Below are 14671 nucleotides of genomic sequence, written 5' to 3'. Positions count from 1 at the left end.
GTGTTATTTTGGTACTTGCTACATTGTATTATAATTGCCTCTACTCCAAATTGTGAAGTATGTATTTTGTTTTACTGATTTCATACCCCTATATCTTATACAGTATTGGGCACCTGATCTGATAAGAGCTTAATAAACACTTATTGAATGAATAAATTTAGAAAACCCGTTAATAGATGGATGAATTAAGATCTGAGCTGAAGTTCGCTGGTGGCTCAGCAAATTAAAGATCTGGTGTTGTCACTACTGTGGCATGGGTTCAGTCCCTGGCCTGGGAACTTAGGCATGCTGCAGGTACAGCCAAAAAAATTAAAATATTAATTGATTAATTAATTATTTAATAATCTGACCCAATCCTAGGAGTAAAGGAAATAATTCTTGATATGAACCAACTTTTTTAGTTCGGAATTCGCTGTAGCTCAACCTTAGGGTTTGGGACCACTGTCAAGCAGGACGAGCAATGATGGTTTGGACTTGTATCTTGCAATGTGTCTAGAAAGGAGAAACCCTTTGCAGAAGAGCCAGGTCACTCCAGTAGCTTGCTTATTTGGCAGCATTTTTTGGCTGATCTGTGCTCAGTATCATTTATAGAACTGCTGCTATAATTGCCATTACTCAGTTGGTTCTCTTTTGCCTCTTAAGTAGAAAACACTTTTAGTTTCCAAATATTTCACCCTAATGCAAATGGTCACGGGTCTATGTTCTGTGGAGGAAACCTGGCTCTGGAAGTACATCATTGGCGTCTGGAATATGCACGTGATCAGGGAAATAGCAGAAAGGGCTTTGACCCTGCTTTTGTGTACATTTACTCTGAAACTGAATACTATCATCAGTTTCTCAAGAACTTTATTCTCAGTGCTACCTCACATGCTGTGCTGATTTAAACCACAGACATTTGCCCAAATTACAGCCTAGCACTGGCGTCACTAACACGAAAAAGTAACAAAGTGCTCTTTAGCCTCCTGCTGGGATGGATTGGAGGGAGCAAGATTTCCTCCAAAACTGGGCAATTTTGTGAGAATTTATAAGAATACATCTGACTAATTTTTATTAGAGAAATGCTGAACATGATGGCGAAAATGTTTTGAAGGTAGAGTGCTATTAAGTATCATGAAAAGTACTATAGTTCTTCAGGAAACTGAAATACTTAAATTCTTTGTATTTCTTACAACAGTTCTCACACTGTATGGATTTAAAGGGATTTTTTTTTTTTTACTCTGAAACTTGATAATGAACTTAGCCATTTATGAAATCCATAGATTAGAATCCAAGTTGACCGTCGACTTGTGGACAGTCGTAGTAACATTATGTTATGACACATTGCAGATCTCTCAGCAAAGAGTGCCTCTGTTCCTGATGAACTTGGTGCCTGTGGACACTCTAGAACATCAAGCTATGCAAGCCAGCAGTCGAAAGTATCAGGTAGGGGCTCAAAGTGAAGCGGAATCGCTCTAAAGGGGCTTGCAATTGCTCTGGCGCAGGGAAGGATGGTTGCAGTGTGTTCCATATTAATTTTACATCCAGAGTGATTTTCCCTTACAGGGTATAGCTCCTGCCACTCCCGGTCATCCAGTTTCTCTGAGCTCTGCCACAGAAGAAATACCTCGGTGGGAAGTACATCAACAGGAATTGAAAGTATTCTAGAGCCCTGTGATGAACTTGAGCAAAAGATAGCTGAGCCAAATCTTGATCCGGCTGATAAAGAAGATACAGCCTCAGAAACACTCAACAGGTATCATTTTGGTCTCAGTTTAAATGGGAAGGAAAGGAGTTCCCATCGTGGCACAGTGGTTAACGAATCTGACTAGGAACCATGAGGTTGCGGGTTTGATCCCTGGCCTCTCTCAGTGGGTTAATGATCCGGCGTTGCCGTGAGCTGTGGTGCAGGTCGCAGATGCGGCTCGGATCCCGCGTTGCTGTGGCTCTGGCGTAGGCCAGTGGCTACAGCTCCAATTCGACCCCTAGCCTGGGAACCTCCATATGCCGCGGGAGCGGCCCAAGAAATGGTAAAAAGACTAAATAAATAAATAAATACATGGGAAGAAAAAAAAAAAAAAACACTTTGTTTTCATATCGTAATTAAAGAGGAGGACACTTTTTAAAATTCTTTTCAAAGATGCCCAGTGAAACAAGATTCTGTAGAATCTCAGCTGAAGCGAGTGGATGACACCAGAGTGGATGCAGACGATATTGTGGAGAAAATATTACAAAGTCAAGACTTCAGCCTAGATTCCAGTGCAGAAGGTATGTCGACAACCATTAAGTGTACATAGATGTATGTGACCTAGGTGTGTATAATCCACGCGGTCTGCAGCAAAGAGGCAGTACCCCGTGATACCGACTGTTGCATAGTTGTAAATTTCTCGCCCATAAAAATCTGAGGATAACTTTATAGCTCATTTGTTAGTGGATATTAAATATGGAAAAGAACTTTAAAAATACCAATTTTAAGGAAAGCTTTTTTTTTTTTTTTTAAGCATCTTTAAGACATTTTGCCTTTTGGGGGTTTTTTTGTTTGTCTTTTTGCCTCTTCTAGGGCCGCACCTGCGGCATATGGAGGTTCCCAGGCTAGGGGTCTATTGGAGCTGTAGCTGCTGGCCTACGCCAGAGCCACAGCAACTCGGGATCCAAGCCGTGTCTGCAGCCTACACCACAGCTCACGGCAACGCCGGATCCTTAACCCAGTGAGCAAGGGCAGGGACCGAACCCGCAACCTCATGGTTCCTAGTCGAATTCGTTAACCAGTGAGCCACAAGGGGAACTCTAAGGAAAGCTTTTATTTTATGTTTTAACCAAACACCAGTGCCTGCCATGTTTCTTTGCCTTACGGTAGATATCTGCATCCGCTTTGTCGTCACTGGGCGTGAGTACCTCAAGCCACTGTTGTAGTTTGGAAGGTTGGGTGGTGATCTTACAATGATAGTGAGTAACAGAATCCCCCATTCCCTCCGTAGCATTTTCACTGAAACTGAAAATTTACATGCCGCCAATTTGAAAGGTATAATTATTCATGCTGGTGTGAATAAAGAGCAGTTAGCAAAGGACTTCGTTTCATTATGTAACTGGTTGTAAAGAGAAATAATTAAGCCCTACTTGAGGAAATTTGTAGGAACAGCTGTCCTCTTCTTTACTCAGCTTTAAGAAAAAGAGCTTTAAGAGAGTTAATGAGAAGTAACTGTTAGGATATCTTTTAAACTGCCTGTTTTAAAACATGGATGTAGCTGTTTTTTAAGTTTTTTATTTCTGTAATAAACCTGAAATGCAACATGTGAATTTATTATGAATATTATTTGACAATAATCTAATGATTGCACCTATAACAAGTATCGTAAACATGTATTGCAGAAGAAGGACTGAGGTTATTTGTGGGTCCTGGAGGAAGTACAACTTTTGGCAGCCGTCATCTTCCAAACAGGTACGTAGTCCAAGTAGTATCTTTCCAAAAATAAAGAACAGACTGACTTTTTCTTTTAAATGTTCATGAGTGGAATATAAAGGTTACAAAGTTTGTTTTATATTGAGGCTAGACAACACAATATTAGTGGAGTTCCTGTTGTGGCTCAGCAGGTTATGAACCCGACAGTATCCATGAGGATGCAGGTTCGATCCCTGGCCTCACTCAGTCAGTCAAGGGTCCAGTGTTGCCGTGAGCTCTGGTGTAGGACACAGACATGGCTCGGATCTGGATTTGCTGTAGCAGTGGTGTGGGAACTTGCTGGGAACTTCCATATGCTGCAGGTGCGGTCCTAAAAAGCAAAAAACAAACAAAAAACCCCACACAATGTTAGTAGTTCCATGAGAGGAGTTACAGCTCTTAGTGTAGCTTAGTTGTCGTTATGCTGAGTATGTTTGAAATTGTATTTTATACGTTTATTTGTTGAATTCCTTAGATGTATTTTTAGGCTGTGTTACTAGAGAAGTGTAGAACATTGGGCAAGATGCACTCTAAAAAGGACATTTAGAAATGAGCTCTCCGTCTGCCATCTTGGAGCCAAAGGCAAAATTCTGTTTTCAGTCGGTGGTCTGTCTGTCATGAGCAGTTACACAGCCACTCAGCAGCAGACCCTGAAGGTATTCTTTTCTGTGCTGCCTTTTCTCCACCCCACCAGAATCTAACATATATATTAAGAAAATAAGTTCAGAAAACCAGTCTTCATTCTGGTAGTTATTCAGATGAAGAAAAGGCACCTGACAAACAACTATTCCGGTTCCCAGCACTGCAGCAAATGATAGTGGCTGAAGATACCAAGGACACCGTAGAAATTCTGATCATGCCACTGCTTCCCCACAGCCTGATCCCTGTGCACCCGGTATCAGTACTTCCATGTGATGTTTCTGGCACGTTCCAGCACAACTGCAGAATGAATCAGAGTTACAGGGGGAGGGAGCCCTCTTGGTTCAAGACAGTTATTCTCTTGTCTAATGCTCAGAACCTGAAAGAATGCTGAATTCATTTCTTCTGCCAACACTCATTGTTAGTGAGTACCTCCTGCGTGTCCAGCACATGGCAGGGCCCAAAGGATGCAAAGGATTAAACACCTACATCAACAGCAAACTACAGTCAGATATGATAGGTGGCAAGAGGGAATTGAAAGATGCTGCGGGGGAGTAGTTCGTGTGAAAAGAGGTGTTTAGAGGACTAATACAGTGTACTCCTTTTGTAACTTTCATTGACTTATCCGCTTATTAATTCAGTAGCAATTTATTGGGCCAACTCATGAGTAAAGGGGCAGAAAGTCTAGGACATGCATTTGGAAGACTACAGCCCGTGGGCCCTGTTGGCTTACTGCCTGTTTTTGTGAATCAAGTTTTATTGGAAGCAACTCACCTGTTTAGGCATTGTCTGTAGCTACTTTGTGCTATAGTAGGAGCACTGAGCAGTGTAACAGACTGTGTAGCCCACCAAGCCCAAGACATTTATTCTCTGACCCTTTCTAGCAGGTGAAATAGACAAATTTGACAATAGTATAATAAGTTCTATAATTTAATATGGAAGTAGAGGGAACTCTGAGAGAACAGAGGGAGGACCTCTCAGAGGAGTTGACACTTGAAGAGAGTCTTTGGGAGAATAAAAGATAAGTGAGAGATTACCAGGCGGAGGACAAATATTCTTCGTAGTAGGAACAAATAGAAGGAACTTACAGGTGTAATACATTATGTAATAATGAATACATAATTATAGACAACACTCATTGAGCATCTATTAGTTATATGCCAAGCACCGTATGTATGTTTCATTCAATTCTTATATTATTTCTTTCAGTACTCAAAAAAATACTATTTTTAGTTTTTTAAGAGGAAACAAAGGGAAAAAGAGGTTAAGGTAATTTACCCAAAGAAGGCCTTAAAGCTCATAAGTGGTAAAACCACGATTCAAACCCATAAAGCCCATTCATTGTACTTAACCATTTTACCCTGCGGGCTTACGAATAATGTAACCTCCGTAGAGAATTGCCAATAAACAGGTTTTTCCAAGGAGGTGGGACATGTGAAATGGGGTCTTGGGACACAAGGCTGGAGAGTATCTCCACAAGGCTAGACAGTATCTTGAGGCCAGGTTGTAAAGCGCCTCTGTCGCCAACAGAATGTGTACCCTTCTTGTGTACACCATGAGCCATTGGTCATTCTTTGGCAGAGAATCGATCTATCCGATGGGCGTTTTAGAAAAGTAATTGGCAGAGTTCCCATTGTGGCTCAATGGTAAGAAACCCGACTAGTATCCATGAGGACTCAGATCGGAACCGTGGCCTTACTCAGAGGCTTAAGGATCCAGCGTTGCCATGGGCTGTGGTGTAGGTCACAGATTTGGCTCAGATCTGGCGTTGCTGCTCCGACTCGACCCCCAGCCTGGGAACTTCCATATACCTCAGGTGTGGCCCCAAAAAGACCAAAAAAAAAGAAAAGAAAGAAAGAAAAATAATTGGCCATAATTCTGAGAGTAGATTGGAGCAGGGAGAGGCTAGTAGCAGGGAACAAATAGAAGAATAGCATTTATAAGGACAGTGATGTATGTATCATAGAGAGAATGTGTTTCTGAGTTAAAGAGATGGGTTCACATTCTAACCAGACCGCTTTGGGAGTAAATCATTCCACTTTAGTTGAACTTGACTGAAAAATGTGGCTCGCATGCCTACTTCATGGAGTTGTTTTAAAGGATAAATGACCTGATACACTCAGTAAGACTTAGGTATGATTATTTTAGGTGGAAGAACAGCAAAAGATACAGTTCCAGCCAAAAGGAACCAAAATAATAAATGCTCAAAAGCATGGACTGTCTCCGTAGACTGTTCAGGGTCCAGTCATAGCTCTTCTACTGTTGACTTCCCAGTATTAGGAACCCTCTATAAGCCTCATTATTCTCGCTTGTAAAATGGAAATGATCAAAAAGCTACCTAACTCACGATTCTTGTGAGGGTTAAGTTAGTTTATATAAAGTTATTTTCCACTGTGTATGGCACATAGAAAGCTCTCAATATTAAGCTAGCTCTTTGTGTTGTTACTCAGAGAAGGATGGTTTCTAATTGGGAAAGAATCTAGAACCTAGAATATAAAGGCATGTATGTAGTTAAGAACTCTGGCTCCCATCCTTCTTCCAAATGAATGTTAGAATCATCACCCAGTACGTGAAAACCTAGAGGGACACTTCGTTGTTGAAGTAAATGATTAGTATCACGTGCTGAAGACCGTCCGAGACAATGTGTCATGATGGAAGGAGGATGAGCCACGGAGGCAGACAGGGGTTCTGTTCCTGGCTTAGCCATGATCTTTGACACACTGCATCTCTCACTTGCTACAGAAAGACAACTGCATCTCTTGGAGAACAACATAGCCTCTGGAGTGGGCTGCCTGAGTTCAGTCCCAAGCTCCACCACTTAGTAGCTGTATGTAAATTCCTTGGCTTCTCTCTGCCTTCGTTTCCTCCTCACCTGTAAAATAGTGATGATAATAGGTCCCACCTCATAAGACTTACACCGTTTAAATTAAGTGAGGTAAGACATGTAAATGCTTCGGACAAAATCTGGCGTGCGGTAAACACTCAAGTATTTTATATGCACCAATGAAAGGGCTGTCTTTCAGAGCTATTACGGCATCTGTTTGAATGGTCCAGCAAGTACCTACACACGTGTAGGCTCTCCATAAATAGTGGATATTCGTCAAAGAAGCTAACGTGTTAGTGTTAGATCCATCATGTAGGATAAACCAGTAACCCAGAATGAAAGCAGAATCATTTTACTTAGGACACAGAAGAGGCACAAGACCCACAGTTCAGAAAGGGAACCCACGTGATTGAAGAGAACAGAGCGACAAGTGATAGCGACACGGGGAGGAATATCTGCAGGAATGCGTCTGAGTCCAGCACAGACAGCCTGGCCAGCTCAGCCCTGCTTGCAGAACCCTGCGTGCCCTTCCCAGCTTGTCTGTGGGACATTTAATTTCTGACAAGACGTCTGCTTTCGTTGCTGTTTTTATTTGTGTGTGTCTTTTCATCTCTTTCATCTGCTTTTAAGCTCTTCTCTTTATCCCTGGTTTTTCGCAGTTTGGTTATGGTGTACCACGGTGTATTCTTCTTTGTGTTTATTCTGCTTGGGGTTCATTGAACTTCCCCTTGAATCTGTAGGTTTATGATTTTCATCAAAAGGGGAAGGTCTCCAGCCATTATCCTTCTGACATCCTGGACTTAGAAATTCACGCCCCCAGCATCCCTGAGCTCTGACCTGACTCCTCCACTCAGAGGGACCCCCGAGCTGCATTTGGGTTCCATCTCTGCACTACAGGCTGCGAGGATACGGAAGGACATGGCTTCAGGCAGCAGGCTGGGGCAGTTTGTCTGGCTTTCTTCATGTATTTCCCTTCGCTCAGGACCAGCCCATGCTGCCTGTTGTAAAAAGTGTTGTTTCATATATTCCCTCCAGTTTTCTAGTTACTTAAAGCAGGAGCAAAAGTCTGGTTTATGCCATCAACTGCCACAAGCCAGAATCATTTTAGGGCGTCTCAAGGCCAACATGCAGTGGTGCTCCCCAAGATTGCTTCAAATTCTGACTCCCTGCAGCTGTCAAAGGGTGTTCATTGGCCTTCTGTTGAGGATGTTCCTGTTTCTTCTTTTTTTTTTTTTGTCTTTTTGCCATTTCTTGGGCCGCTCTCGCGGCATATGGAGGTTCCCAGGCTAGGGGTCAAATCGGAGCTGCAGCCACCAGCCTACACCAGAGCCACAGCAACGCGGGATCCGAGCCGCTTCTGCAACCTACACCACAGCTCACGGCAACGCCGGATCATTAACCCACTGAGCAAGGGCAGGGACCGAACCCGCAACCTCATGGTTCCTGGTCGGATTCGTTAACCACTGCGCCACGACGGGAACTCCCCTGTTTCTTCTTTAGAATGAATCTGTAAGAACAGAAGTCTCTGAGAGTCAGCTGAAAACTCCAGTTCCATCCACAGGGGACTAGTAACCACTACTATACTTCTATTTTTTCAGACTTTCCTCTTAAAATTTCCATTAAGGGCAGAGACCAGTCATGATGGTTGCTTCTGGCTACTCAGTGAAACGTCAGGTGGTAGCCCCTGACATCTGATGGGTGAGGCGATAGGTACCTGGTGATAGCTTGGGGCAGTAATACCCTCCCTCCGTGCAGCACCGCTTTAGCTTCCCTCTTGGTCACTCGGGAAGGATCAAGGAACGGACAAAATGAGCCTCATCCAAAAATAAATCGAGCTCCAGCAGCGAGACACTGTATTTACAGGCGTGGAGAAAACCTTTATCAGGGAGTTCGGTGTTTGGAGCCCTGGCTGCCCTGGACTCCTTTCTTGAGCCCTGCAATAAACCGCACTTTCTTTCCTTCACCCACACAAACAAAACACCAACTCACCTTCATCCTCTCAGACCAAACACCAATAGAGAGAACATGGGTGTTCATTCCATGATAACACAACACCAAGGTACTAGGTGCATCAACAATAGCAAAAACCAGAACCAAAAAACCTTCTATTGATGAGGCCATTACTTAATTTAGAAACTTCTAAGTACTTTATTCACAAATGTTGCAAATTTCAAGTTTTTTAGTATTCTTCCTATTTCATTAATAGAGGTCAGTTAGTACCTGGCAAAAGCTAATATGTACTGTAGAGAGACCCAAATATATAATAACGAGAGGCCCAAAAATAACACGGAGAGATGGCTTTGCCGCAAAAATGATTCATGGGTGCAGGTACCTCCACTCTGTCCGCTACCCTCCTCCTGGCCTGTGTTGTCCAAATTGCTGCCAGTCCAAGGCAGGCACTTTCCTTTAAGCAAGTGAGGCAGAAGTTGGCCTGTCTCCGTTCAGGTTCCCCCGGGGGAACCTTAGTCACAAGGCCACACCCGTAGATACAAAGGAGTTCAGCAAATGTGGTCTCTAGCAAGCAGCCTGTACCTGGCTAAAACCATGCAAAAGGGGAGACTGGATTTGGGGGAACAGCCAGCAGGCTAACAAACCAGGCTTGTGAGGAAATAAACTGCTCTTCTAGATCATTTTTCCCTTTTAATCTGTGTTAACATGGATATAACTGCCATACTGACCGCTCACAAAGGCATTTGCCTATGGACTAAAATAATGTTTGCACTTTCTGGTAAAGTGTGTCAAGATGCCGCCCTACTGATGATGCAAGTGAAATTATCATCCATTAACTCAGTGCGGTACCTGAACCATCAATGTGTTTATATACAAACAGGTTTGCCGCAGTGCACTGGTAGGGTAAGAATTTGGAAACATGACTAGGTTATTGTGGAGTAAGTATGAAGTGATCTGGGCCTAGACTAATCCCAGTGTATCAGTTATAAACATTTAATAATCCAAGTACTTGCCCTCTGTGATATCTTTAAATCAGGTAGAAAAGAATGCACTGTCTCTTTGGGGACAAGGTTAACTAGAACCGTTTCAAACACTGCAGCTCACAAGGTTGAAGTTTGTTTTTTCTGTTCCCCCCTCCTACTTTTAGGGTGGGATCTGGAGCTTACGAACAAGTTGTGATCAAACGCTAGAAGTCACGCTGCTGAACTGACGCTTCCCTGAGGGTGGAAGAGGTGGGCCGTTGAGCCGTCAAGGCACTTTATTCAAGCTCTTATGAGAAAAAGAACCTATTTTAAAAATGAAGCCTGTTCATCTATCAAGAGGAAAGCCAACACTGCTTTCTTATCTGAAGGTGCCTGCCGTTCTCCTTTCTCACCCACCGACAGGGACGGTCGGGAAGGGTAGCATCGGGGAAGGGTAGCATCGGGGCGGTGTGCTGTGTGCTCGTAGGTCACGGCGTCTGTGGTCACTGCACAGAATCAGGAAAAGCCTGCTTTTTCCTTCAGAACAGCCAGTGGGAAAAACAGTGCTACACATCTGAGTATCGTTTTAGTGTTGAAATGTAAAACCTGTGATAGATGTACTCGACAGATTCAAGCTCTAAGTATTTAATTTTGTATTTGAGAGACAGTAAGTGAAACTAACGTAAGCCCTATAAACTCTGCCAAGAATAGTGATCATTTCTGTGAAGGAAGTCTTTCGTGTTATGCTACCTACAGCATTGTGCTAAGCTCATTCACTCTTTTTGATGCAATAATTGGTATAAAATGTGGGTGTTCGTGCTTTGGGAAAGTGTTATGCTACAATTTAAACATGTAAAATGCTTGATTCTAAACGTATCAGTCATAAATTGAATAACAAGTGTGAGTTATTTAAGTCTGAGATACGTGAATGGGTCTAATGCCATTAATATGCAGTATGTGTCTTTGCTTGTTCCTGTTCGATGAGCTGCAAAACCCCCGCTAGCACGAGGTAAGAGATTGAAGAGAAGTTTAAGACTCAGTATGTTAGGCTTTCATAAGATGCCCTAACATAAGAGCTCTGTTAACTAGCAGCATAATATCTTCCGGTTTCAGGAGTCAGAATTTAGAACAGCAGGAGGAAAACTGTGATATGATCAGAAACAGAGCCACCTTTTCTTTAAGTTCAGGCTTATCTGAAGCTGAAAATTATTCCAAGGAGGCAATGGATAAAAGACAGGGGACAGCTGCTTGATATCACTGACATGGATCCTGGTTTTCTATTTTGCACACACACACACCCCCCCCAGATCAGATATATGTTGTCTTCTTCATTGCGTCAGAAATTATTGCAAGAAAAGAATGTAACACACATCAGACTGAGCTTTTGAAATAGGAATATCTGATCTGGATCCAGCAGAGCAGAGAAACCTTAGGCATTTTTCTGGTCTTACCTGACAGTTTCTGTGGGGAAAGATCTCAGTTTTCCTGGAGTCACTTAGTCACGGAAGAAGAACGTTGCTTCTGTAAATTACTTTCAAAGTCAGGTCCAAGAAATGCAGTATGTTAGAATAGAATTACTTTGCTCTAGTATTTCCATGTTGGCAAAATAAGGGGGGAAATACTATTTTTTTAAGAAAATTTATTTTAATATCCAAATTTAGAGGTTTAAAAATGTTTTCATAGTTCGTGTTAGGATTTTTTTTAAATATTTCAAGCATTGGGTATTCCAAAATAGTTCGATACTACTTTTATAGATTCTAAGGTTTTTTAAATAGATAACACCCCATTTTAGAATATTTTGAGTGTTGAGAGATTTAATTTTCTGAGTCGTTAATTCTACTTCCTTACTTTTTAAGATCGGTTTTGAAAAATATTGACCTGAACATTTTAGTCTAACCAAGGAAGGTATTAGCTTAAGTGGTCAAAGCTTGCTGTCTGCAAGGAGAATTGATCCATTCATTATATATTATGGGAAGAAAAAAATCAAAGAAAGTTTTTAATGGAGATATGAAAATATTGTTTAGAGAGATATTTATTATGACATGTCTTAAAAACATATTTTTCTATTTTCAAAGTATTGTTTCTAGGCCATATGTTTTATTGGCACTTCTGCAAATGATTTTGCAGTTTGGAAAGTGGTAATAAAAACTAGATTGTAAGTTAGGTTCAATGATATGTAAAAGATGCTGTGATTAGCACTGCCCCCATCTTACTCATTCTTGGCCGCCCTTGGCCCAATACCTTTATTCAGGACTGGCTCTTGGTATTTCAGGTGACATAGAATTATTTTTAAAAAATAAAGTGTGGAGAGAGTTTGAAAAGCATAAAAATCGTGCCTCTATAATTCGAGCAGCCACCAGATACATCTTGATTAATGGAGTAGTAAATATAGCAGATATTTTAGTAAGTAGAAACCGTAGGAAGAAAAAAGATGACAGGGTCTCTGTAGTCGTTGAAAGGAGTAGGCGCTATTAACATCTTAACCAGGCAGCGATTGAAAACAATCTGCATATGAAATTCAAAGTCCGATTTTGATTTCACTTTGAGTTTAGAAAATCAAATTTGAAAAATTAAATCCTAATAAATGTTCAACTTTTAAATATTAAATATTTTTCATATTAAAGTTGAATTTGGGGGGCCACACCCGCAGCATGCTCAAGTTGAATTTTAAATCACCCAGTCTTACAGAATTTGCAGGTGTGTAACATGTTCTAATCTTATCCAAGGTGTGTAACATGTTCTAATCTTATCCAAGAGAAAAGATTTGTGGTATTTTCAAGTTACGTATCTGTGATCCGGTAATGAGTGTTTTAAATACCTTGTTTGAAGGAATTTGCCGTGAGGGGTGGCAAAGGCAGAGAACGCCTGGGGCCATTACTTTATGCTCTGAGGGTCGACTCCCCTGTGCGATGGTGGTGGTGAAGCCTTCCGTATGCAGAGAGCGAATTCGGATTGGTACTTAACAGTATGAGAAAGTCTTGACCAAGAGTCCTCAGGTCCACCATCCCATTCCAGCAAAATGTTACCAGGGTAATGATGTCCAAACTAGGTTCTTCTGTATGTGCTTTTCTGTTTCGTGAATGAAAACCATGAACTACAGGGGTCCACCACTTGGGCCATTTGTTGTTAGAAGAGAGAAAAGAAATCTCCTCCCAGCCTCCAGTCAAAACATATTCTGGTATCGTGAGTTCTAATAAACCAGAACGTCCAGAAGTATATTTAGAATTTAAGATTTCCATGCTATAGACCACTTTGCAAGTTCAAGCTGATAGTTATTAAATACGTCACTGAAGCTCTCAGAGGCATGAGGCTTCCATTCTGTGTGATAATGCTTGGAAAGAGACTGGGTTTGTATGATGGGGTTGCATTTTATTTTAACAGCTCTTTCACTGGGGCAGTTCAGGAGTTTTACTCGTCCCTTCTCCTAGATGGTACGTCATGTTCATATAACCTAGTACTGTAGCTGAAACTGTTATGCTGTTACCCATGTATTGGCTTAGGTACTGTACATGGTCTTAAGAGCTGAGATGTTAAAGTGTGTGACGTCTTGGAGTTCTCTGGCGGCACAGTGGGTTAAGGAGCCCACATTGTCGCTGCAGTGGCTCAGGTCACTGCTGTGGCGTGGGCTCCATCCCTGGCCCAGAAACTGTATGCCGCGGGGCACGGCCAAAAAAAAAAAAAAAAAAAAAAAAAAAAAAAAAGAAGTCTGCAAACAGAAAGGATGAACTATGCCTACCTTAACCTGCATTAAGACTGCTTTGGATATAAAGGCCTTATTCCCTTATATATATATGTGACTTGTCAGAAGATAATATATATACACAGTGTATTTTAAGTAGCTGTGTGGGTGGTCTCGAGCCACTCTCCATGCGACAGAACTGGTAACATTTTCTGTTTACTTGGACAACATACTCCACACGTGCTCATGTTTAGGCTCAGCTCACGTGTATAACAAAGAATTCTCTTGCTAATATTCATTGGCCAAATCTCATATATAGGAAGACATTTAGGGTATGTTCGGTTTGGGTTTTTTTGGGAAGTGCATCTTATTTGGCAGATCACCTTCCTCTGACACCTCTATTGGGTCCCCTGGCAGTGGATACAATTGTGCGTCATCATGTAAATGTTTATGGAAAATTTGTTATTGAAGTGATTCCATTAGTATTCTCATCTCTAATACTGGGAAAATGACCTTCATGTTTATATATTTCTTTGTTTTAACTGTCCAACTATGAGTCCAGGAGAACATTTTCCTTTTCTTTTTTACCAAAATTAATTTTTTATTATAAAATATTTGAGTAATGTAAAGGTGAATCTTAAGACATGTTCAATAAAAATCCTATCCTAAAATTTAGAATGTTGTCTATTCTTTAAAATTTCAGATAAGATCCCAGCAGAAATCTGTCAGCTTCTTCCCAGGAAAGAAAACCGAGGGGAAAGGACCAGTGTACGACTTCTCCCTGAGGGCTTCCCTTTATTTATGACCAGGTACTAAAGCAAGGGTGCAGACCTGAACGCCTCCAGCAAAGGACGGTTCTCTGCAGTCCTGTGGTCACGGACTTGGGAGTGAGACAGGCCTGAGTCTGAATTCCACCTCCCCCCGGACCTGTTTTTCTCGTCTAGGACGGAGATGTGACCACCACCTCTTTGGGGCAGTGATGAAGAACACATGCGCTAATGTTAAGATTATGCCACTTAGGAGTTCCCGTTGTGGCTCAGTGGGTTAAGAACCTAACATAGCGTCTGTGAGGATGAGGGTTCGATCCCTGGCCCCGCCACTGAGGTTAAGGATCCAGCATTGCCACAGGCTGCAGCGTGGGTCACAGATGCGGCTCAGAGCCGATGTTGATGTGACTGTGGTGTAGGCTGGCAGCTGCAGCT

At 41.9% G+C, this 14671-nt stretch overlaps 1 protein-coding gene across 1 annotated transcript in view; it reads left to right on the top strand.

Annotated features, from left to right (window-relative positions):
- Positions 1-14140, top strand: part of EEIG2 (EEIG family member 2) — a 75014-nt gene extending 60874 nt beyond the window's left edge. The window contains exons 7-11 of the mRNA XM_021090109.2: positions 1327-1422; positions 1543-1732; positions 2117-2244; positions 3346-3415; positions 9976-14140. Of these exons, the coding sequence (XP_020945768.1) occupies positions 1327-1422; positions 1543-1732; positions 2117-2244; positions 3346-3415; positions 9976-10018 (527 nt within the window). The 3' untranslated portion in view covers positions 10019-14140. The remainder of the gene's footprint in view (positions 1-1326; positions 1423-1542; positions 1733-2116; positions 2245-3345; positions 3416-9975) is intronic.
- Positions 14141-14671: the final 531 nt, after the last annotated feature.

Source organism: Sus scrofa, chromosome 4 (assembly GCF_054392235.1).
Source record: "Sus scrofa isolate SSC_HxYL_T2T_F1_AM1 chromosome 4, Sscrofa_HxYL_maternal_Yorkshire_Landrace_v2.0, whole genome shotgun sequence".
Lineage (NCBI taxonomy): Eukaryota > Metazoa > Chordata > Mammalia > Artiodactyla > Suidae > Sus > Sus scrofa.
The sequence above is the reverse complement of the archived record's forward strand: the minus strand, read 5'-3'. Positions and strand labels throughout refer to the sequence as shown.